Source organism: Drosophila bipectinata, chromosome 3R (genome assembly GCF_030179905.1).
Source record: "Drosophila bipectinata strain 14024-0381.07 chromosome 3R, DbipHiC1v2, whole genome shotgun sequence".
Taxonomy (NCBI): Eukaryota; Metazoa; Arthropoda; class Insecta; order Diptera; family Drosophilidae; genus Drosophila; species Drosophila bipectinata.
In genome coordinates this window covers 18,323,813-18,347,627 of record NC_091739.1, presented here as the reverse complement: position 1 = coordinate 18,347,627, position 23,815 = coordinate 18,323,813, and the positions used below count along the sequence as shown (strand labels likewise).

General features: G+C 40.5%; 4 protein-coding genes across 12 annotated transcripts; 1 reads left to right on the top strand and 3 right to left on the bottom strand.

The window, feature by feature from the left end:
• Positions 1–771: 771 nt before the first annotated feature.
• Rbp4 (RNA-binding protein 4) lies at positions 772–2,984 on the bottom strand. Of its 2 annotated transcripts, XM_070281897.1 has the most exons (5): positions 2,849–2,984; positions 2,488–2,783; positions 2,067–2,341; positions 1,350–1,979; positions 772–891 (listed from the first exon to the last, which is right to left on the bottom strand). In XM_070281897.1, exons 1-5 carry the CDS (start codon positions 2,888–2,890, stop codon positions 884–886), a joined length of 1,251 nt encoding a protein of 416 aa, XP_070137998.1. In that variant the 5' UTR covers positions 2,891–2,984; the 3' UTR covers positions 772–883. The 2 variants fall into 2 exon arrangements, with proteins under 2 accessions (XP_070137998.1, XP_017104726.2); XM_017249237.3 differs by lacking the exon at positions 772–891 and having other exon boundaries at positions 1,009–1,979; positions 2,849–2,974.
• Positions 2,985–3,362: 378 nt separating this feature from the next.
• Hrb87F (Heterogeneous nuclear ribonucleoprotein at 87F) lies at positions 3,363–7,125 on the bottom strand. 3 transcript variants are annotated; one of them, XM_070282061.1, is made up of 5 exons: positions 6,743–7,125; positions 5,804–6,163; positions 5,086–5,746; positions 4,928–5,024; positions 3,363–3,603 (listed from the first exon to the last, which is right to left on the bottom strand). In XM_070282061.1, the coding sequence occupies exons 1-4, from the start codon at positions 6,788–6,790 to the stop codon at positions 4,933–4,935; spliced, it is 1,161 nt and encodes a 386-aa protein (XP_070138162.1). In that variant the 5' UTR covers positions 6,791–7,125; the 3' UTR covers positions 3,363–3,603; positions 4,928–4,932. The 3 variants fall into 3 exon arrangements, with proteins under 3 accessions (XP_070138162.1, XP_070138163.1, XP_017104512.2); XM_017249023.3 differs by lacking the exon at positions 3,363–3,603 and adding an exon at positions 3,763–4,758 and having other exon boundaries at positions 6,743–7,123; XM_070282062.1 differs by lacking the exons at positions 5,804–6,163; positions 6,743–7,125 and having other exon boundaries at positions 5,086–5,600.
• A 166-nt stretch (positions 7,126–7,291) lies between these two features.
• On the top strand, positions 7,292–12,293 carry B52 (serine and arginine rich splicing factor B52). 4 transcript variants are annotated; one of them, XM_017249025.3, is made up of 9 exons: positions 7,293–7,450; positions 7,715–7,872; positions 7,937–8,007; positions 8,067–8,171; positions 8,707–8,788; positions 10,992–11,065; positions 11,123–11,434; positions 11,504–11,668; positions 11,829–12,293. In XM_017249025.3, exons 2-9 carry the CDS (start codon positions 7,747–7,749, stop codon positions 11,941–11,943), a joined length of 1,050 nt encoding a protein of 349 aa, XP_017104514.2. In that variant the 5' UTR covers positions 7,293–7,450; positions 7,715–7,746; the 3' UTR covers positions 11,944–12,293. The 4 variants fall into 4 exon arrangements, with proteins under 4 accessions (XP_070138164.1, XP_017104514.2, XP_017104513.2 ...); XM_017249024.3 differs by having other exon boundaries at positions 8,692–8,788; XM_070282063.1 differs by lacking the exons at positions 10,992–11,065; positions 11,123–11,434; positions 11,504–11,668; positions 11,829–12,293 and adding an exon at positions 9,196–10,536 and having other exon boundaries at positions 7,292–7,450.
• A 1,196-nt stretch (positions 12,294–13,489) lies between these two features.
• Positions 13,490–23,046, bottom strand: Task6 (TWIK-related acid-sensitive K[+] channel 6). 3 transcript variants are annotated; one of them, XM_017249018.3, is made up of 10 exons: positions 22,955–23,046; positions 20,726–21,579; positions 20,301–20,456; positions 20,112–20,238; positions 19,865–20,055; positions 19,621–19,808; positions 19,010–19,042; positions 18,582–18,742; positions 14,351–14,383; positions 13,490–14,270 (listed from the first exon to the last, which is right to left on the bottom strand). In XM_017249018.3, exons 2-10 carry the CDS (start codon positions 20,850–20,852, stop codon positions 14,030–14,032), a joined length of 1,257 nt encoding a protein of 418 aa, XP_017104507.1. In that variant the 5' UTR covers positions 20,853–21,579; positions 22,955–23,046; the 3' UTR covers positions 13,490–14,029. The 3 variants fall into 3 exon arrangements, with proteins under 3 accessions (XP_017104507.1, XP_017104509.1, XP_070138161.1); XM_017249020.3 differs by having other exon boundaries at positions 22,779–23,006; XM_070282060.1 differs by lacking the exon at positions 19,010–19,042 and having other exon boundaries at positions 22,779–23,006.
• Between the last annotated feature and the right edge of the window lie 769 nt (positions 23,047–23,815).

Here is a 23,815-nt window from a genome sequence, read left to right as displayed (position 1 = left end):
GGTTCGTATGCCCCAAATAATCACAAAACCTTAAAACTTAAACTATAATGTCTGTAAGAAGAGCATTCAAACACACAAAGCTCATGCTCATTTCTAAATAAACGAAAGAGAACACACAATACTGCAGTTTGTAAAGAATAATATAAATAAAAACGGAACACTTAATTATAATTTTATTTATATGTATACAACTACAAAATAATTATAATAATAATAAAACAACAAAGATTCAGCGTGTTTACCAGAAAAACTTATTATTTGTTTTATTTCTTCTGTTTCTATAACTATACGATAATATCATATTCGTTCTGGTAAATGCGGTTATTTCCTGAGAAACACCAATGAATTATAGACACACTAAGAATTAAACAAGAAACAAGAAAAACACCATATTTCCAATTATATATATCAAGGCGATTCCTGTGACTGAATCCGATATTTCCATTGCCTTGAGTTTAACAATCTGAGCGTGAGCGTTCGGCATTTAATATGAAATTTATGCGCACAAAGTCGAGCAATTGCAAGCAATTTGCATAACTTTAATCAATCACAAGCATAAAAGAAAGAATATATCCACTCTCCCGAAACCCCAAACCCCGAGTCTCAGACATAAATCAGTGGTGCGTTTTATAGCGTTTCAGATATAAAACAATTACGCAAATCAATTCACTCATGCAATACTTTAAAAAACAAAAATCAGAAAAAAACAGAAATACATGAATAGATTAAATAAAGAACAAATTTACGATTTTAAGTCTCAAAAGCCAAGTGTTTAAGTGGTTATATAGTGGTTTATTCGTACTTCTCTCGAAGAAGTCTCATACAAATCGTAAAAATATTAAAGATACATTTATATAGCAAAGGTTTTTGGGATTTCCACAATTTAGATGCCTGTAACGATATAAAGATAAAGACCATTTTTTATTTTTCTAATTGACTTTAAAGGTTGCTTTTAAGACTACCCGATATTCCAACAAACATATATCCAATATACAACTACAACAGACATTCTATGCAAAGATGGGTCGATTTATTTCTTCCAAGAATCGTAATCATTCTTGTTATAAAATTCTAAGTCTTTCTAACTAGTCCGTTAAATATTTTTTTTTTTTAACTATCTATTTAGGATATCTTTTCTCAAGCTAAATTATTTTTTTAAGATCTTATCTTTGCTCTTTTAAACGAAAATTAACTTAAAATTTGTCAAAGTAGTTGACTTTAAAATCAAATTATTTTTTTTGCTTTAAAATTTTGAATGTTCTTAGAATTTTATATAGTGGTCCAGTCAGTTTAGTCAGTTTAGTTCTTTGGCTTGGACAATAATCGACACACCAAACTATATATCGTACCGTAGGCGGGCGTGGTGCCTCCGTTTCCCACTTTCGAGTTGTGCCGCTGGGCCGGCTTGAAGACCTTATAGTCATCAGTGGGCCATTTCTTGGTTGCTCCAGTGGAGACGGCTGGTGCCACCACAGTTCCAGCCCCATCTGCATCGCCCCTGGCACCGGGATCGGACTTGGGTTCCGGGGTTTCGTTGGTCGAGGTCTGGGCGTGTTTGTGCCCGGCCTTCGGTGGCCATTCAACCACATTGCTCGGAATCCACTCCTGATTGGCATACTTCTGGTAGGCGGACCAAGTCTCCGCCGGGTAACTGGCGTACCCGAGATGCGGCTGTAGCGGAGCCTGATAAACATTCTTGGCGGCGTAGACCAAGGTGTTGGTCGGTTGCGGAATTTCCGGAGTCACATACGAGGCCCAGCCGTTGATGAAGGCCGATGGCGGCAGGACGGTCTGCGCCAGATACGGATTGTAGGTGGTGCTGCTATAGTTGTAGCTATCTAGCGATGCCGGTTGCGGCGGAATATAGCCGGCGCGAGCTGCTCCGCCCACGGGGAAACGAAGACGCTTGCCAGGATCTGCTTTCTGGGTGGACTTCTTCACCTCCACCGTGGTCATATTAATCGTATGTTTGCCTTGAACTATAACCGTAATAAAAATTTATAAAATTATTTAACTAAATATTATCTTTACAATGAAAACTAAAAGGAATTTCGGAAAAAACTCACCCAGAGCTCTCTCAGCACTAGCGAAATCCTCAAACTCGAGGAACCCAAATCCCCGCTTGCGTCCAGTATCCTTGTCCAGCAGCAATTTCACGCTGGCGACTCCTCCAAATTGTGAAAAGTACTCCCGAATGGAGTTCTCATCGTGGCAGTCCTTCAATCCGCCCAGAAAGATCTTGTTCGACTTGACGCCACCCATTCCAGCAGCGATATTGGTAGCACCTCCTCCTATTTTCACAAAATCTTGACGGGGCAGGGCGCGTTTGGTCTCCACGGTTCTAAATGAGGCAAACATTAGACGGTAGCTCAGTACGAATAAAAAAACAGTTCTTGCTAGCCGACTTTCCAGTTTCAGACTGATCGAATTCTAATTCTAATTTCAAGTATCTGACTATCTTAGAATAAAACAGTTTTCAGGGCTTACTTGTTGTCGATGATATGTGGCTGGGCCCGCTGGACATTTTCTACGGACTTTCCGTCTACGAAGGTGACGAAACCAAAGCCCCGAGAATGATTGGTTGTCGGATCTCGCATCACTACGGCATCTGCAACGGCACCGAACTGCCGGAAAAACTCACGTAATGTTTCCACGGTCGTCTGGGTGGATAATCCTCCGATAAATATTTTTCGCAAGTGCTCGTCTCCATGAGGTGCATTTTTTGGAGTGGCGACCGGATTGGTTGAAGACACACCAACGTTATTGTTACGTTTCGGCTTGCGCTATTTCGGAAAAATCGGGAAACTCCAGAATAAATATATTATTACGGTTGAAAAAAGAATCATACCTCTATCAGGCAAGCACCTGGGTCCGCACATTCGTTATCCATTTTGGGCAAGAAAGACCAAATAAGACTGAAGCACAAATTTGAAGACGGCAGAAATTTTAGTGACACGCGCTGGGTGGAGTAGATTCTAATGTCAAATGATCTGTCATATACCAATACACCTACATATATGCAGCGGAGCCAACTTTACAAGTTCCGGTGTAAGGTGACTATCGGTAAAGGATTCGATTTTGAGGTTATGGTCTGGAAACTTTTCAAAATTTTCAAATATTGCAAAATGGTCTCATTATAATACATGAATTATCAAAACTTTAAGATTTCTTTAAAAAGAAAACATAGTTTTTCTTGGAATTTAAGACTAGTAGAATCTTTTAACCCTTTTTTGTAATTCCTGAAAATTTTGTTAACAGTATTCCTAACAGTTAACAGTTTGCTAACAGTATTCCCATCTCGAATCTTTGTAACTTTACAAGAACAACCAATGTGCCCACACCCGCTTCAATAAAATAACAAATTTTAATTTTCAATAAATATTCAGTTCTTTATTCAAAAAATAACGCATAAATATTAAATAGGTTAGTTAAATGCATACAAGTTACCTGCACTTACCTTTAAATACAACCCAGTCTTCGGAAATGGCTGCCAGTCAAGGGGGTCAGCTACAACTTAGAATTAGTCTCGTGGAAGAAACGAACCGGAGCGAAGTGCAGAATTCGAACTCGAATCCCGCCTGGGAGCATCCGTCCGTTGCCAGTCTTGTAAAGAAATACGCAGGGCATTAGTAGGCTCTGTAGTAGTGCCTGGGGGTTAATTGGGGGGTATATAACTAGCCCTGCTCAAGAGCCCATCATACTTGGGTTCTAGCCCCATACTCGATACTCGACTGCTGCTTGTCTGGACGAGTCCTGCGACCGTTTCGGGTGGGTAACATTGGTTATATTTTTATTATCCTTTATCTCATCGCCTTTTTTTTTTGGAACGAACTAATTACAGAAAATGTGTGATTACTTTTTGTGTAGTTGGTTGTTTTTTTTTTTTTCTTTCTTAGCGTTTGGTTTCTTCTTAGGGACTAACAAAAGTTGGTATGTTTCATTAGTAAGTCATTGCTAGTACATTCTCATACCCATTTGGAATTATAGATGTTGCCTTGATCTTGATATATTAAATTATATAAAAGTTCTTAATCGTACAAAAAATTGATTACAAAATATGATACTATTTGAATTTATACAATTGCTCTTGCTATTTAAAATAAACAAAATGGAAATACATCTACAGCTGTGGGCCATCCACCGCATCCCGGCATGAACATATTTCATGTTACTCTACCTTATTACACCCTTTTTGGTTCAACCGATTGTATTTTTTTTGTTGAAAACTCAAATGGTTTCTATGGTAGTCTTTTTGTTTTAAAGAAATAAAATTATAGTTTAATTAAATTTTTTGTTGGTTGGGTTTCGATAAATTTCTTTTAAATTTTTTTCTCTTCGTTAATATAGTTAAAACTAAGCGTTCAAGGTTCTTAAGATCCTAAACATGAATTGATCAGCGAATTAAAGATTACAAAAAGAGAGACAGTATCAGTACACCTTTGAACGAAAGGAGTTAGTATTGTTCCTTATTCTCGTTATTGGCTCTTCACTTTTTTTTGGGCTTTTTGCATGCATTCTTTTATAGATTGTAGGTTTTGCTTTTCTTTTTCTTTTTTTGGTCTTGCACTCGGGCCTGCATCTGGATCTGGTACGGGTTCTGATCTTGTCTGCCTGGTCTGACACACACTCACACCTGCCTCTCATTGCCTGCCTGAGCCTGAGCCTGAGCTTGTGATAGTGATAGTGCATCTGCATCTGCCTGCCTAGACTGTCTGCTTGTCTAGCTTGTACTGACTCTGCCTCTCTACGTGTGATTACCTAGTTGCGAGAAAGGAGGAGAAAATTTGCATTAGCTTTCATTCAAGTTGAATGGTTCGAATTGATTGATTGATTGATTGCTTGGCCTTCTACTATTTTGCCAAAACCGACCAAAGATACTTGCGTGGTTTAAAGAGTTGGGTCTGGTGCCCATTTGGGGCATATTTACCTTGTCTAGTAACGTCTATTGCCGCCTCCCATATTGCCCTGGCCGCCTCCAGAGTTGTAGTTGTTACCGCCGAAGCCTTGTCCACCACCCTGGTTACCTAAAAATACATAATTCGAATCATTAGCGTGACCCTTTGAGATCCGGGGATAAAGTCATACCTTTGTTGAAGCCACCGCTGCCGCCTTGACTGTAGGGAGCTGGCCGGTTGTTGCCAAAGTTGTTGCTTCGCTGGGGTCCACCGCCATAGCTCTGTTGGTAGTCATTGCCGAAGCCACCTCCTCCGTTGCCGCCCCAGTTTCCGTTGCTGTTACCGCCTCCGTAGCCACCGCTGCCACCACCACCGCCGTTGTTCCAGCCATTGTTACCCTGGTTGTTCCACGGGCCGCCACCACTACCGCCGCCGCCCTGCTGGTTCCAGCCGCCGGCACCGCCGCCCTGGCCGCCAAAGTTGCCACCGTTGTTGCCGAAACCACCGCCGCCGGCGTTCCAGTTACCGCCGCCGTTCTGACGGTTGTTTCCGCCCCAACCGCCGCCGCCTCCGCCTTGGTTGCGATCGCCTCCACGGCCACCACCAGGGCGACCGCCGGGACCACCCCGACCGCCACCGCCTCCCCCTCCGCCGCCACCACCCTGGCGATCCATGTCCTGCTTGGCAATAGCCTTCTTAACATCCAGGCTCTTGTTCTTAATGGTGTGGTTCTTCTGCAGGATGATCTTATCCACAGGATCGTAATCATCGAATTCAATGAAGGCGAAGCCTCGCTTCTTGCCAGTATCCTTGTCCGAAACAATGTTCACACCCACGATCTGACCAAAGTCCTGAGATACAAAAAGAGGTTAGTCTTCTAAAGCTATTGACAAAAATATTGACTGTACCTTGAAGTACTCCCGCAGGCACTCCTCATCGTGATCGTCGCGCAGTCCACCAACGAACAGCTTCTTTACGGTGGCACCCGCATTAGGGGCATCGATTTCCTGGCGGGGAACCGCCCGTTTCGGTTCTACAGTGCGTCCATCGATTTTGTGAGGGCGCGCATTCTGGGCGTTATCAATCATGTACGACTGCGAGTAGGTAATGAATCCAAAGCCCCGAGAACGCTTGGTCTTAGGATCCTTCATCACCACCACGTCCACAATGTTGCCCCATTTCTCAAAGTGCGCCTTCAGGCCCTCGTCCGTGGTACGATAGTCCAGTCCACCGATGAACAGCTTACGCAGCTGCTCTGGCTCGGTGATCTGTTAAATGATAAACATATTTACAATATTAATGGGATGAGATTTTGCGATTATTAGGTATTAGTTGAAGGGTTTTCCATGTATGGGTAATTAGCGGCAAGAGAAAGCGGTAGGTAAAACATTGTAAATATATTTAAATTTATACCTATGTGTATATATATATTTTGATATACATACATATGTATATCCATATATGTACACATTTTGGAATATTGAAAGGCCACTCATCTACCTGGAGGAAAACAGACAATGCCGCCCGCCATTTTCTTTTTAATTTTTTTTTTTGCACCGCCATGACAGCTATTGTGTATGTATGTGTGTATATGTATGTGTTTTTTTTCGGCACAGCCGGTTCCAGTTTTTTTCTTTTGTAATTAACCTTTTTTGCAAAGGCGCAAAACCATATTTGGCAGATCACTGACCGGTGGGGATCGCCAGAAAGATCAATGACCCCCTCCCCATATACCCCTATAATCAATAAATAGAACTAACCGCGTGCTAAGGTGCAAAACTGTCGGCGTCGGCAAAACACGTATCAGCAAAAATAACTTACAAAATAATTGCAATTACGGTACTCACCTCATCGCAATCGTCGTAGTTTCCGTTGGAGTCGTTAATATCAGCCATTATCTGTATTATTTGTTATCAACCAACCAGTAATGAAACTCTTAGTCAAAGTTTTCTTCACTTTTCCACAGAATGGTGTACAGCACGCACAAAGAAACTGGGCAGCAGTGTGGCCAAGTATCGAATGCGCGGAAAAGCAGAATTTGCTGTCCAAATCAATTATGCGCGAACGCGGAATCGAAACAACTATTTAATACTATTTTTTCCTTCGATGGTCAATAATCGTTACCAAAACTACATATGTAGATGAAGATAAAAAAAATATATTAAATAATATTCTAATTTCTATTCTATGCTTCTAGAAATATTCTATTCATCTAGAACAGCCCTAGAATAATACTGTTGTTGACATACATCGATGAGAAAAGAAAAGCATTTCTGATTGAAAAATTTTAATTATTATGAATTGTCGTAAATTCCCGCCTTCTTTAAAAAAAATAAAAATATTGCAGTCTTTAAAACTATCGTTCCATTCCATTGTATCGCAGCACGCCGCGCACCATCTGTCAAACCCATTCCTCCGTCACTTCAACTTCCGTTCGTGTCGAGACATTGAGTTTGCATTTTTTCGTGTGACTGGTGTGCCTGAAAAAGCCGAATAAAAGAGCGTAAAATAAGCGAGTAAATTTTAAATTTACAATAGATAATCTTTAGTGAGCGGTAGGTTTTATTCTAACGTTATAATCAATTGAATAACAACTTAAATAAAGCCCCGATTATCGTGCGTATTGATTTTTCGCTAATGTTCTGTACACCCGGTGCATTGCGTTCGCGTGTGTGTGTTTTCGTGTCTGTATATTTTTCTCGAGGCCGCCATCTTGGCAAAATACACACGAACACGCATACTATTTTCTAGTAGTCTCGGGACCGTCGAGCAAAATAGAAAAGCTGATAAAATTTAATTATACATACTTTTAATTGCAGTACTTGCTAAAGATATATAGAGCAACGTTATAATGGTCGGATCTCGAGTTTACGTGGGCGGTTTGCCGTACGGAGTACGCGAACGCGATCTGGAGCGCTTCTTCAAAGGTTACGGTCGCACCCGCGACATTCTCATCAAGAATGGATACGGCTTCGTGGTGAGTACTATTAGCATATGCTCTGAGCTATGAATTCTAAAGTAATCCCATTATTTTTGTAAAGGAATTTGAAGATTATCGCGATGCCGACGACGCAGTGTACGAGTTGAATGGCAAAGAGCTGCTGGGCGAGCGGTAAGTGATGAAGAAAAACGCGGGAAAAAGTGTGATTCATGTGTGTTCTATTTTTGCAGTGTGGTTGTTGAACCCGCCCGGGGTACGGCTCGTGGCAGCAACCGTGACCGCTACGACGATCGTTACGGGGGTCGGCGCGGTGGCGGCGGTCGCTACAACGACAAGTAAGTACTAACTATACTTCATCGACCTTGTTTGAATTTTGTATTTTGCTCCACTTTCACCAATTGTCCGATTGCGTTCTTATGAGTCCACCAAACCCATCCACCGAAGTTGTATCGAGGCCTTAATTACTCTTCCACTTAACAGCACTATTATTAAGGAACATAAATCATTAAGGAATTTAACTTTATCTTTAAGTAGCACTATTTGTTTATGTTTTTCATTTTAATTTGGAATTTCGCGTAGTAAGGATTCATTCAGGACACTGGACTTGCTGTTTATGTATTTTTTTTATTTACGTATTGATCTGTACTGCTATGCCTTTTTATGATTTCATTTGCGTTTTGTTGCACGTTGCGTTTTTGCTCAAAATAGAGAATTGCTATAATAATGGTTTTATTTGCTCGACCAGAATGTGGTTTATCTACAATACCACCACATTTTGGTTTAATGGCGGAGCAGGAGAAACAGCAGCAGCGCAGTGTCAATACTAATTGGTTCATTCATTCAATTATTCACCAGAAACAAAAATTCCAGATCATCCTCTCGCTATGGGCCGCCATTGCGCACTGAGTACCGTCTGATTGTGGAGAATCTGTCGAGCCGCGTTAGCTGGCAGGTAAGTCTATTTCACCCAGTATACCTATCCCTCAAGTATGTAGTTTAGTCTCTCCAGGAGTGTAGGTTTAATCTTAAAAGCTAACCAATTTAAATTGGTCCTCTTTTTTTGAACAAAATTAACTACTAATTTATTAACCTGAATTCCCAAGTGAAATCCAAAATTCTCCCTCCAAGTTTTCATTTTTTTTCCCCCCGAAAGACCTCTATTTTGTGTTTAACTCCTCCCCGCTATGGTTTCCAGCTAATTTTAATCTGCTAAACTAGCATTAAGATGTAATGTTGAATGTAGGCTTAAGAGAAATGTATACAAATACCTGCTATAACCCTGGTACTGATCGGAGTTATCCACCCACCATTACTTTCTCTCGCACACACCAACTGGTATATCGAAACCGAATACAAAAGATAAAGAGTTTGATGGGTTTTTGAAGAACTTGAACTTGAACTTGAATCGTGGGCCAAAATACAATCAGATATGATAATGAATCCCGACTGAGAACCGTCGTGAGATGTCAGAACAAGACAAGCTAGACAAGACCGGTCGAAATCGGTTAACCAAATATCCAGTAATCGTGGCTCCCAGATCTGCCCCAGATCGGCCCAGATCTCGACGTTATACGACCTACGACCTCCAAACCAAAATCGACCTCTACGATGCGTCATCGCCGGCTGCCTCATCCATTCGTCCATTCGATAATGATCGATATTATAGAGTCGAATAGAACCACTGATATTAAACCAGACGACGATGATGGACATAGATGGGTGCGCGCTGAACAAAGACGAAAGGTCAGCCCACATACCAATAGTGTCGTGGGCTGGCCTCTTGTGTTAGGTATTTAACTCTCTGCTAAAAACATTCACAACTTAATTTACCTACAATATTATATAAAGAATTGTCAAATTCCTTATAGCCATTGTGAGTGTGAGGGCGTGTGGTTAGATGATGAGAAGCTTGCGTATATCAGAGACGACAAGACGATATGACGATGATGAGAGATGATCATGAGATGAGAACTCAGACGACGAAGACGATGATGCTGGTCGCGCGTTCTGTTGTCAACTTTGGCTAGTGCCTCCGAACTTAGTCCCCCAGACCAGAACTACACCCCGTACTACTCTCGGCATACGGCTCCGGTTGCGGCTTACGGCTTCTGACACCGGCTGACAGACTCCAACAACCCTGTTGGATCAGCGCGAGCGAACCCCGAAACGTATTTCTTATTTTTGCAGTTCGTTTGTGTGCGAGTGAGGCGCTGGCTAACTGCTCCATATGCTCCAATGCTCCAATGTTCCAATGCTTCAGTTCGGTGTGGTGGCTCTCTGGCATCGGCATCGGTATTGGCACTGGCTAGCGATGTCTTCTCTGCTATGATCTGACTCTGATCTGACCCTCTGACCGTATCCGCTGTGTGGTGTGGCTCCTTCCTCCGAAACGAGTTTGATACAAAAAAACGGAAACACTTGATTACTTTTTTGTTATTTTTATAAAATGAAACAATGAACCAAAAAAACCAAAAACCAAAACTAAAACTTAACTAAAACCAAAAAACCAAACTAAAACCAAACCAAAACGAGGTCTGGCCATTCATCCACTCATCCGTCTGCAACTGGCTGAGTTTAACGATGCTCGATCGGATGATGAGGTGTCCTTGGTGTGTCCTGTTGGCCCACAGTTACTAGGCAGACAGTCTAAACTCTCGGTGTAGAAACGATGTGTGTGTCCTCTCTCTGAAAGCGCATTAAGTAAGAATTCAATTACAAATATTTGTTTATTTTTATTTTATTTCCAAAAAAAACAACTCTTATATTGTACTATCTATTATGAACAACTGTTATCGCTTAAGTTCTGTGCCGCGTGCAGCTTGGAAACGGAGTGTTTGAATGTTCCTGCCGGCCGGCCTCTCCCATCAATCGGTCGATCCTTCAACCCATAGGCAGGAGCAATTCGCAGGGCAACTGAGTGAGAGAAGAGGATGAGGATGAGGGCAACTTGTGTGAGATGAGATACTGAGATACTGGGACTAAGGGCGGACTTGGTTAGGAACCTGGATCTGGACTCCGGCCTTAAAACATTTCCAAACGCTTCCCCGGCTGCACGCGATGTCCTTTGAGTTGCGAGACGATGCTTTTATTCTATGCTAAAACCTAAACTTTACTAATTTTGGCTCTTTCTTCTCGACTTTGTGCGTCCTCTGCAGGATCTGAAAGACTACATGCGCCAGGCTGGCGAGGTCACCTATGCCGATGCCCATAAGCAGCGTCGCAATGAAGGGTAAGTTCTTAAGAAATAAAATGTGAGTTTATATAAAATAATTGTGGTTTTCTGCAGCGTTGTGGAGTTTGCCTCGTTGTCAGACATGAAGACTGCTATTGAAAAGCTGGACGATACCGAGCTCAATGGCAGGCGCATCCACTTGGTGGAGGATCGTCGCGGCGGACGCAGCGGTGCTGGAGGCGGCAGCGGACGTGGTCGCTCCCGTTCGTCGAGCTCGCGTTCGCGATCTCGCTCCCGCAGGCGGTCCCGCTCCCGTCGCTCTTCTCACTCGCGCTCCAAGTCGCGCAGTCGCTCCAAGTCCCGCACTGGACGCTCCAAGTCCAAGTCGCCGGTTAAGTCGCGTTCCCGTTCACGCTCGCGTTCCAAGTAAGTAATCCCTAGACTGCTTCTTGCTTTATCGTCTTACTAATCGAATATTTCTCCTCATTTTCACAGCAAATCGCGCGACGTTTCCAAGTCCAAGTCGAAGACCCACTCGCGCACCCGTTCCCGCTCTCCAAAGCGTGAGCGTGACACCCGTTCCCGATCACGCTCCGCTTCAAAGCGTGAGTCTCGCTCCCGTTCCCGTTCCAAGTCGAATCGCCGGGACTCCCGCTCACGGTAAGTCATGTGGTGGCATTAGCAACGCTTTAGATAGTTCACGGTTCTTTCTTTCGTGCCTTCTTTGGTTTTGTTTGGATGCACACATCTGTTTGTAGGCCACCAGTAGTGGTTGTCCAAAAGCTTGTACTATAGGAATAACAATATCCTTTTCTTGCAGCGACCGATCCGCCTCAGCTGACAACAAGTCCCGCTCGCGTTCACGTTCCCGCTCGGCCTCGCCCAAAAACGGAAATGCCTCGCCGGATCGCACCAACGAGAGCATGGACGATTAGATTAGTTAGTTCTCCCAATTAATTTTAAAGCACTTGATTTTAGACTTCTACTTTACTACAAACCATTAATACACACACCGACACCACCACTGACCCCTGCAGACTTTTCACAAAAAACACACAAAACAACAAAAAAAAAAAAGGAAGAAAAATACTGAAAACATGAAACAACTTCACAATTAGGTGTCGACATTAATTGTATATTATTTTAAAAACTTGGATCATCTTGTCTGCATCGACAAGTCTGGCATATATCCCACACGCTGGGTGAAATCTTAAAAAAAAAAAACAAAGAAAAACAATCTATGATGGATTCGTTTTGGCCGATTCAGTAGAATCTGCGAAGTACTGCGACTTGTGCAACAGGGAACACTTAAAATTGTCTATATAATTAACTTCAATAAATACGATAAAGTTAAATAAAGATTGAGTTTATTTTTTAAATGGATGGGGCTATGAGAAGAAAATAAGAGAGATAACATTTGAATCGTATATAAATTTAGTTGGTTTTATTTTTTTGTAATTTCGAAATATAAGTATATTACAAAGTCTTATTTTACCTATTTTGCATTATTTTCCTGAATAAAAATACTATGAATTTCAAGAATTCCAGTGTGTTTGTTGTTTTCTCAACCACTTGGCGCAAATTTTAATTATAGATATTTAAAATTTGGAAAATAATTATCATTCTAAAATCGTAGAAGTTGGTAAATTAAATACATAACTAAGTTTTTCAACTGACATAGTTTCGGTTTGAACAATACATATTGTTATTTAAAGTAATTACTTTTATTAATTTAAATACATATACTATTTATATACAAAGCACATAAGGATAAAGGAGTTCTTTTTTTTTTGTTTAAGCGTTTAACGTCTCGAGTGAGCAATGGGTTTTGAGTTTTCGGGGGAAAATGCATCGACTTGTAAAATGTTGTAAAATCTATTTAAATTTTAAATGCAAATGCCGCAAAATAATATCCGTGGAATGGATTAATGATGCAATAAGTGTTGGGAATTCGGTTCGTCATTATCTACATCTATAACTAAATGCATTCTTTGCATAAATGCGACTGGGGGGAAGGTCTTGGGGGACTTACGTATGGCTTTAAGATATTTAATTTTTTTTTGTCGCACATACGAATGAGATATTTTGGCACATTGCGGAGTCACAGGAGTACTGGAACTGCCTGAAATATGTATCTATTTGGGCTTCTAGCTACGTTTTTGACACTTGGGTAGATCGAGCTGGAGATGTCGCCTTTCAGCGCGACTATACTAACTACAATATGCGCACCGTAATCGTAAACTAATATCAAGTTTTTAAATATTACGTAATCATAATAAGTCGGAATAAAATGGATTTTAAACATTATCTACCATTTATCGGCTATAGAATATTTACAGCATTTATTCTTAAAATACAACTACATTTATACGGTTTTGATCCAAAATATTTAAATAAAAATAATTTTAATGAAAATTTGTAAATAATAATACGTATAAATAATGTTCAGATACATTTCGAAAATGTGTTTTCAACCTAATAACTGATAAAAATGTTATGGATTTTTTAAGAAAAAAGTATCAGTTTATATATTGGTTGAGTGGCTTTCTCTAAAAGTTTTAGGTCTTTCTATTATGAGATTTTCTGAATGAAATTAGATATTAAAATAGTTAGAGGACTAGTGAGCTTTGCCGTTCCATACGGTGACCCGGTTTTAGGGTCAATCGCTCGGAAATGGCAGTGGTTTACATTCAATTGTATAGGTTTAGTCTCTATCATGTCCACTAAATGTATAGATTTACGCACTATGCTCTAATTCACATTGTAAATGCACACAAATAGCATCCTGGGGGACATTATCGAATCATCCATCCACCCGATGGATCCATCGTGTACTACATTCAGCCGGAGAATCTAAATTAGTATTTAATTACTATTAGAGCCTTGTTATCACTTTCGATTTGTAAGTCGTTTTTTTTTTTGGGCGAGAGCAGCTGCTCCACTGCTTCACGGGATGGACAGCCACTTCGTTGTTTCAGCCGAACCGCCAGTTTCCTGATCCTGAGCCCGTCGTCTCTCATCCTAGATGCGGAAGGACAAAAGCGAGACATTACGCTTCAGTAGTTTGTGTGGTCGGAGCGGAGACCCGTGGGTGGTTGAGTCCACCATGTCCACACCCATGTAGCTGCTGTCTACGGTTCCTCGATCAGCCAGGGTGTGCATGCTCTGGGTATCGTAGTCGTAGTTTAGGTCCTGCATGGGCACCACCTCCGGCAGCAGATGCCGGATGTGCGTGGGCGATCGACGCAGCTTGTATTGGTTTCTGTAAGGATATTAAAATCATTATAAAGTTCATGTTTATTTTTTAGTAGAACTAATATCTTTAAAGCCATTTAAGCTTACTCTGCATCATTGTTGCGTCCAAAGTGGTTTTCTCTGCAAAATTTTTAAGTAAAATAATTGAATTTTTGGTTGCATCGATCTTATGAAGCAGGATTAGGAATGGACCAATCTGGCATTTATTTATTAAGCCTTAAAGCTTACGAGCTGGTATATTTTCCTATAAAAAATAATAAACAAATAATTATAATGAAATTAAGAATAAAACAAGAAGAAAAGGTAGCTTCGGTCGGAGACGAATATATAGACGAATATACCCATGCGGTTAAGATTGGATATAGTATGAAGATCCTTATTAATTCTCATTGTATGGGATCCCTTGGAAATGAGGTTTTCCCCTATATGGCCCACAGTGATGGCTATATCTTCCCCAATTCTCATCCGATTCTCACGCGGAGTATCTTAAACGATTTCTAGATTGATTCTCCATCACTTTGCATCAAAATCCTGAGACAAAATATTTTTTAGATTTTTTGTCCATTTTTCGTGATGAGATCCCTTGAAAATGAGGTTTTCCCCAATAGGGTCCACAGTGATGGCTATATCTTCCCCAATTCTCATCCGATTCTAAAGCGGAGTACTTTAAACGATTTCTAGATTGATTCTCCATCACTTTGCATCAAAATCCTGAGACAAAATATTTTTTAGATTTTGTGTCTATTTTTCGTGATGGGATCCTTTGAAAATGGGGTTTTCCCCTATATGGCCCACAGTGATGGCTATATCTTCCCCAATTCTCATCCGATTCTCAAGCGGAGTATCTTAAACGATTTCTAGATCGATTCTCCATCATTCTGCATCAAAATCCTGAGACAAAATATTTTTTAGATTTTTTGTCCATTTTCCTGGTGGAATCCCTTAAAAATGGGGTTTTCCCCTATATGGCCCACAGTGATGGCTATATCTTTCCCAATTCTCATCCGATTATCAAGCGGAGTATCTTAAACGATTTCTAGATCGATTCTCCAGCATTCTGCATCAAAATCCTGAGACAAAATATTTTTTAGATTTTTTGTCCCTTTTCCTGGTGGAATCCCTTGAAAATGGGGTTTTCCCCTATATGGCCCACAGTGATGGCTATATCTTCCCCAATTCTCATCCGATTCTAAAGCCGAGTACCTTAAACGATTTCTAGATCGATTCTCCATCATATTGCATCAAAATCCTGAGACAAAAGATTTTTTAGATTTTTTGTCCATTTTTCGTGATGAGATCCCTTGGAAATGAGGTTTTCCCCTATAGGGTCCACTGTGATGGCTATATCTTCCCCAATTCTCATCCGATTCTAAAGCGGAGTACCTTAAACGATTTCTAGATCGATTCTCCATCATATTGCATCAAAATCCTGAGACAAAAGATTTTTTAGATTTTTTGTCCATTTTTCATGATGAGATCCCTTGGAAATGAGGTTTTCCCCTATATGGCCCACAGTGATGGCTATATCTTCCCCAATTCTCATCCGATTCTCACGCGGAGTATCTTAAAGGATTTCTAGACCGATTCTCCATCATTCTGCATCAAAATCCTGAGACAAAATATTTTTTAGATTTTTTGTCCCTTTTCCTGGTGGAATCCCTTAAAAATGGGGTTTTCCCCTATATGGCCCACAGTGATGGCTATATCTTTCCCAATTCTCATCCGATTCTCACGCGGAGTATCTTAAACGATTTCTAGATCGATTCTCCATCATATTGCATCAAAATCCTGAGACAAAAGATTTTTTAGATTTTTTGTCCATTTTTCGTGATGAGATCCCTTGGAAATGAGGTTTTCCCCTATATGGCCCACAGTGATGGCTATATCTTCCCCAATTCTCATCCGATTCTCACGCGGAGTATCTTAAAGGATTTCTAGACCGATTCTCCATCATTCTGCATCAAAATCCTGAGACAAAATATTTTTTAGATTTTTTGTCCATTTTCCTGGTGGAATCCCTTAAAAATGGGGTTTTCCCCTATATGGCCCACAGTGATGGCTATATCTTTCCCAATTCTCATCCGATTCTCACGCGGAGTATCTTAAACGATTTCTAGATCGATTCTCCATCATATTGCATCAAAATACTGAGACAAAATATTTTTTAGATTTTTTGTCCATTTTTCGTGATGAGATCCCTTGAAAATGAGGTTTTCCCCAATAGGGTCCACAGTGATGGCTGTATCTTCCCCAATTCTCATCCGATTCTAAAGCGGAGTACTTTAAACGATTTCTAGATTGATTCTCCATCACTTTGCATCAAAATCCTGAGACAAAATATTTTTTAGATTTTGTGTCTATTTTCCTGGTGGAATCCCTTAAAAATGCGGTTTTCCCCTATATGGCCCACAGTGATGGCTATATCTTCCCCAATTCTCATCCGATTCTAAAGCGGAGTACTTTAAACGATTTCTAGATCGATTCTCCACCATTTTGCATCAAAATCCTGAGACAAAATATTTTTTAGATTTTTTGTCCATTTTCCTGGTGGAATCCCTTAAAAAAGGGTTTTCTCCTACATGGCCCACAGTGATTGCTATATCTTCCCCAATTCTCATCCGATTCTCACGCGGAGTATCTTAAAGGATTTCTAGACCGATTCTCCATCATTCTGCATCAAAATCCTGAGACAAAATATTTTTTAGATTTTTTGTCCATTTTCCTGGTGGAATCCCTTAAAAATGGGGGTTCCCCTATATGGCCCACAGTGATGGCTATATCTTTCCCAATTCTCATCCGATTATCAAGCGGAGTATCTTAAACGATTTCTAGATCGATTCTCCAGCATTCTGCATCAAAATCCTGAGACAAAATATTTTTTAGATTTTTTGTCCCTTTTCCTGGTGGAATCCCTTGAAAATGGGGTTTTCCCCTATATGGCCCACAGTGATGGCTATATCTTCCCCAATTCTCATCCGATTCTAAAGCGGAGTACCTTAAACGATTTCTAGATCGATTCTCCATCATATTGCATCAAAATCCTGAGACAAAAGATTTTTTAGATTTTTTGTCCATTTTTCGTGATGAGATCCCTTGGAAATGAGGTTTTCCCCTATAGGATCCACTGTGATGGCTACATCTTCCCCAATTCTCATCCGATTCTAAAGCGGAGTACCTTAAACGATTTCTAGATTGATTCTTCATCATTCTGCATCAAAATCCTGAGACAAAATATTTTTTAGATTTTTTGTCCATTTTTCGTGATGAGATCCCTTGGAAATGAGGTTTTCCCCTATAGGGTCCACTGTGATGGCTATATCTTCCCCAATTCTCATCCGATTCTAAAGCGGAGTACCTTAAACGATTTCTAGATCGATTCTCCATCATTCTGCATCAAAATCCTGAGACAAAATATTTTTTAGATTTTTTGTCCATTTTTCGTGATGAGATCCCTTGGAAATGAGGTTTTCCCCTATAGGGTCCACTGTGATGGCTATATCTTCCCCAATTCTCATCCGATTCTCACGCGGAGTATCTTAAAGGATTTCTAGACCGATTCTCCATCATTCTGCATCAAAATCCTGAGACAAAATATTTTTTAGATTTTTTGTCCATTTTCCTGGTGGAATCCCTTAAAAATGCGGTTTTCCCCTATATGGCCCACAGTGATGGCTATATCTTCCCCAATTCTCATCCGATTCTAAAGCGGAGTACTTTAAACGATTTCTAGATCGATTCTCCACCATTTTGCATCAAAATCCTGAGACAAAATATTTTTTAGATTTTTTGTCCATTTTCCTGGTGGAATCCCTTAAAAAAGGGTTTTCTCCTACATGGCCCACAGTGATTGCTATATCTTCCCCAGACAGAGAAACATGTTTATATCAACTCAGGTGAGGCTGATCATTATTATATAGTTTGTATGGTCGGAGATGTCTTCTTCACTCCAAAATGATAATACCCTTTGCAAGGGTATAAACATAATATTTCTAAAATAATTAACTAACAAATCCCATTTAAATACAAAATTGAAAAGAAAAATGTAAACTTTTAGATAAATACATTTCAAGCAGGGTTATGACACCCAGCTTAATGAAAAAGGAAAAGATTAAAGGTCATCCCGCAAAGTGGAAGGTCAAAGGGCTTTCGAGAGCACTCAGACAGTGTGGAGCACCCGCATTATGGGTGGCAAGTTAACTGAATGCCCCCTTATCCACTCTCCCATATCATATGGCTAAAAAGTGCACCGTAAATTGGCCTATTCCTAAGCCTCTTCCTAATCATCCGATGTGGAATATGGCCCGGTGCGATTACATACTTTTTATGTCGGTTCCCATTAAGACACATGCAGTGGCACGAGCACATGGACGAGGTGTTGGTGCCGTTCAGCGACTGGCCGTCGTGTCCCTCGTAGCCGCTCAGAATGGATCCGTTGGATGTTATCACATCGCCCTCCAGCTTCACAGCCACTTGCAGCGCCTGCAACGGGGTGTCAACGTTAATTACCGTCATTTTCAAGGGGTATGCAAATTCCGAGTGGGTTGAGTACGAGTTTATAGCGTTGAAAGCTGAGGAATTGTGTTCGTGTGACAGACTGGTGGATGGATGGGTGTGGGTGCTGGCTTTCTTTTTCGTTTCTTTGTGGCTTAGAAGTGTGGTTGAGAAACCAGGTGGTAAAGTACAGTTTGTGTTTTGGATTATAAGTATTTGAGTCAAGAATATTGAAATCTGAAAAACCGCAATCACCTCATTGGTCCATAAACTGGACTTGGACATAAACTAAGCTCGCGTTTTGCATTTGATTCATTTCGTATACGTTTTCGTTTCGTAAAGTCAAAAGCAACCGAAAAAATGCCGAAAAAAGAAAACATATTATATATTTATTTCGATTTAAATTGAGTTGGTCTCGCATTGGGCCTGCATTGAATAAATTTTATAAATTAATTGGTTCAAAACATTGGTATAATATCGTAAAAATATCGAAAATAGAAACCGAAGGTGCAATATTAAGAATTAGCCATTAGGGTGCAGCAAAATAGCAAGCAGATTTTATTAAAAACTATAGGATTTTATGAGACAGATGGAAGCTATTCGAGATTAGATTACAAAAAATAGATTACAAAATCGTAGTAATAATATTATGGAATCTATATTATGTTAAAGTGGAGCGTTGGAATTAGGATAAACGGTAGATAAAAGCGGTTGACTAGCAAAGGGGGAAGCTTAGTCGCAGCGAGTTCTGATATTCGTACGAAGTGGCATACACTTAAAAAAAAGGTCAAAAGAGTCCTCAAGTCTACAGTAATAAATGGCATGATTTGCTCGAAATACTTCTCGCTCCAGGTCGGTGAACTCACCTGCATGGCCTGGGCTTCGTCGCGACGCTCGTCCTCGGTATTCATTGTAACAAACCTAAGTACTAACAAGTTCAGCGATGCGGCCACAATGGCCAGGCCGAATAGTATAAATATCAGTGCGAACATCACGTATTCGGGCTTCCTATTCAGTGCGTTGTCCCTTTGCAGGGCTACCATGTCGCCAAATCCTGAAAAATATTAAAAAGTTGCAGTTTCTTCTTAATTGAAATGCTATAAAGCCCACCTATTGTAGTTAAAGTAATAAAACAGTAATATACTGAATCAAAGTAGCTCCAACCCTCAAATCTCGAAAAGGCCGCAGCTCCGCCGGCTATCGTCAGCGAACTGAGTGTGGTCACAACACAGATGAGGTCCACCTCAGAGGCGACGGTCCGTTTGCAGCGCAGCGAGGAGCGCACCGCTTTGATAACATAGCTGCACAAAAAGGATATTAAAATCAACTCCCAACTATTTATATTCAAAAAACTGACCTGCTCAGTCTATTCACTCTTTCTCCGATGCTCTGGAACATAACGAGGCCCAGGGGAATCCCCACTATGGCATAGCACATGGTGAAGAGCTTCCCGCCCACTGTGCTGGGGGTGGAGTGTCCATAGCCTGTAATAATAACCGGCATATGATTATTCATTGTCCTTTTTATTAACGTTTGAAGGACTTACCGATGGTGGTTAGTACCGTGGTTGCATAATAAAATGCACCAGTGAACTTCCACTGCTGGCCGGCCTTGTGCGATTCCGATTTGAGCACCACAGTCTCCATGACTTTGAAGTCCTCCTGCGAGATATTGTATTTGCGTATTATCATGTCCTCGGCATCTGCAAGTGGTAGAATAATTTTTTGTTTTGTGACATAACACACAGGATTCTTGGATTCAGGAGGTGGTTAGTTTTCTCACTTGTGTACATTCCAATTTTTATTTATATGAAAAATGATAATCTTTTTATTGTTTAAAAGTATAAAAATTTTAATATTTTTAAGAAAACTCTTAAAAAAATGCAATTTTAAAAGTACAAGCACAAAGCCACCATTATAACGCTGAAAAGTATGCTATACATTTTGTTCACTGTACAGCTTTTGCACTCACCTTGCAGTGCCTCCCAGCGACGCTTTTCCGTTTCCGATTCGAGGGCGTCAAAGACAGCGGCCCCGACTAGCAAGTAGGTAAATGTACACACGATCAAGGATATCGTGCGCACATTTTGTTTCTTCATTCTTCATTTAGGCGAGTATGTGGTCGTTGATTGATGGATGCGGATGCAGCATTTAGTGGCGTCGCCTCCGCTTGTGGTACACTTTTCTCAACTGCTGCTCCCGACTGCAGGTGCTCACCTGGTCGCCGTCATCCATATGTCCTTTGTGACTATTCTGCCCACCTTTTCGCCTCTTGCCGCTTTCCCCGTATCAAAGGACAAACTTATCAAATTGGGTTAAGCACACTCTCTAGCTCTGTTCGGTCGAATATATATGTATATAGTTTGTAGTCTCTGCCTTTTTGGCAAACTCACTTAGCACTTTGATTTCATTAAAAATAATATCACTCGGGGGTGGCGTGGGGTTTCTGGCTAAAGTTAGCCAGCTAGCTGCGAGGGAGGAGGTGGTGGCGTTTATTTCTGTTGCAGAAGCACTCGCAGTCACAGGCCGTGGGCCTTTGTCCTCGTCGCGTGCGTTGTGCCGTCCATGTCCTTGCGTTATTTGTGCTTCCACTGCTCTTGCTGCTTGCTGCCATTCTGCACTTGCAGTTCCAATTTCAGTTTCACTTCTTCATAGCTGGCGGGCGACGGGTCTCCCAAGGATTCTGCTGATGCTGGTGCTGGTGCTGATGCTGCTTCTGGCTGTTGTAGCTGCCAGTGACGTGCTGCATCGCAGCAAAACTGAATAATTCATCCGAGAAAACTATTTCCGAGTGAGGCTGTTGATGTGGCGGTGTCCTTCGGCTTCCTGCGTGGAATGGCTTGAATTAGGTTCAACGGCTAGTCTATAAATAGCGCTGCAACTCTAATCTGTCATCATCAATATTGGCTCGTTACTGCATTTTGTACTTTGTCTCACCTTGTGTACATATTAAGTACACTACTGCACTTAAAAAAAAAGGATTTAATTCTTATTTGTGCTAGATTTTATTCAAAGGGGGTTTTTTAGTTTCTAATTTTTTATATGTTGAAAAATAAATTTAGTTCTCTGAGTATGAAAAGTATCCTTTTCAAACCAAGCTTATTGATAGGTAAATGGGTTATCGTTTGTTTTTCCTAATGCATGTTTGAAAATATTGAACTTGACTATCATTTATTATGTTTCTACATTTTAAAATTTGTAAAAGATTTATGAGAATCTTTTAATTCTTTCTTCAAAAACAAAGAAATCAACTACAAGCTTTTTGATTTTAGGATGCTGGGTTAGGATAATTTTGACTTTATTTTTTGTGTACGCCACACAAACATGGAAATGAAAAATTCATTTGCATGTGTCCTTCGGCAGGATTTGTGGACACACTGGAAAAACTGACAACGTGTGAAGCGCAATCTCAGCTGTAATTGTTGAATAATTCAGCAAACATACAGGATAATGAGACGCCGAAAAATGAAAGCTCCTCCAAGGAGTAAGGATATGTGTATGGGTATGTGTGACTGTGTGTGTGTGTGTGGCCATCTAACGGCATTTTATTGATGAACAATGAGGCAGCATTGCAGTGTCTCTGAATTATTCACGTGTATGTGTGTGAGAAGTCCAAAGCGCGTTGAAGCGTACGCATACACATACACACATTGTACACTCACGCACAAGGAACAAGGACCGCCAGAGAGACATGCTTTTTTTTTAATTTATCGAGTGTAGCCAAAAATGTGGGGTTTGTTGGGGTGGTTTTTTCCCAGCAAAAGGATGCCCGCCCTTAGTTAACTTTTTTGTTAGTTTCCATTTCAAGCAAGGAGTAGACTTGCGATTTTCCCGCATTGTTTGTTGTGCTATTTGGGAACAGCATCCCCGCTGGATTCTGTCTCTTCATGCACTGGCAATGACAGTGACACTATCAAGAGAAACCTGCCTGCCAGCCTGCCTGCCCGTCCCTCATATATCTTTCGGGGAAAAAAAGAAGAATTTCTTCCATTATGTAAAGCACGCACGCACACTCAAGCACATACACAACATCCCGTATCCTTTCGGACGTAATTTGCAGGCGTAATTTTCCACCACAGATCCTTTGATTTGTCACTCTAATTACACGAAAATGCTGCCGCGGCCCACCATTTTTTTTCACTACAGTAATTTGGCTCCTTGTGGGTCCTAGTTATGTCGCCAGCGAATAAGGATAACTCACTTTCGCGTCCCATCCGCAATGCACGCGCTCTCGACGGACAGTAAACGTAAAAGCGTAAGCTCTGCTCCGGCGCACAAACTGACAGTCGGCTGCTGGATGGATCCTGTTTCCTCTGTCTTCACTTCGTCCTTTGCCGCCTCTCCCCCAAAAGTTCCTGGGCAGCAAGAGCGGGTAGCAGCCTCCGACGCGGGTAAAATTCCGTTGGGCTCTGTTGCTCCTGAGCTTTTGGCAGGATGTTAAAAAGGTACTGTTAAGCGCAATGTTTGAAATAAACTTATGCTTGGTTGTATTTCTTTAAGAAAGAAATCATAAAATTTAAGAAAACAATATGATAATTTATTAAATTTCTTAAAATACAAGAAAGAACGGTAATTTAGGGTGGAGACAATGTTTATTTTCCCTTGCAATTAAGTGGCAGTTTATGTTATAAGATTATGTCCCATTGAATATAGATGCATAGATATAGATAACAGAATATTAATAAAACAATGATTTTCTTAAATATAACAAAATTACAACAACCAAAACGTACATCAAACAATTACAAACAACAAAAACACAAAAGAAAAAAAAACGACAAAATTTTAAAAAATTAAAAAAAGTAATAATTCCAATTATTTTAGCCCGCTTAAGTAACCCCCATGAGAATCGAGGAGGAGAGCACTTTTTATAAATTAATTAATTTAAAAAAATTTTTAAAAATTGTTACCAAATTAAAGCATTTTCTCAAATGCCATCATACGCAAAAAAACGGTATAAATTCACTCTTCATTAGTACTAGACTCTTTGGCGCCCTTTTAAAAAAAGCTATAATTTATAACTAAAAAAAAAAATTTTCATAATTTCTTTTAGAAATATTTA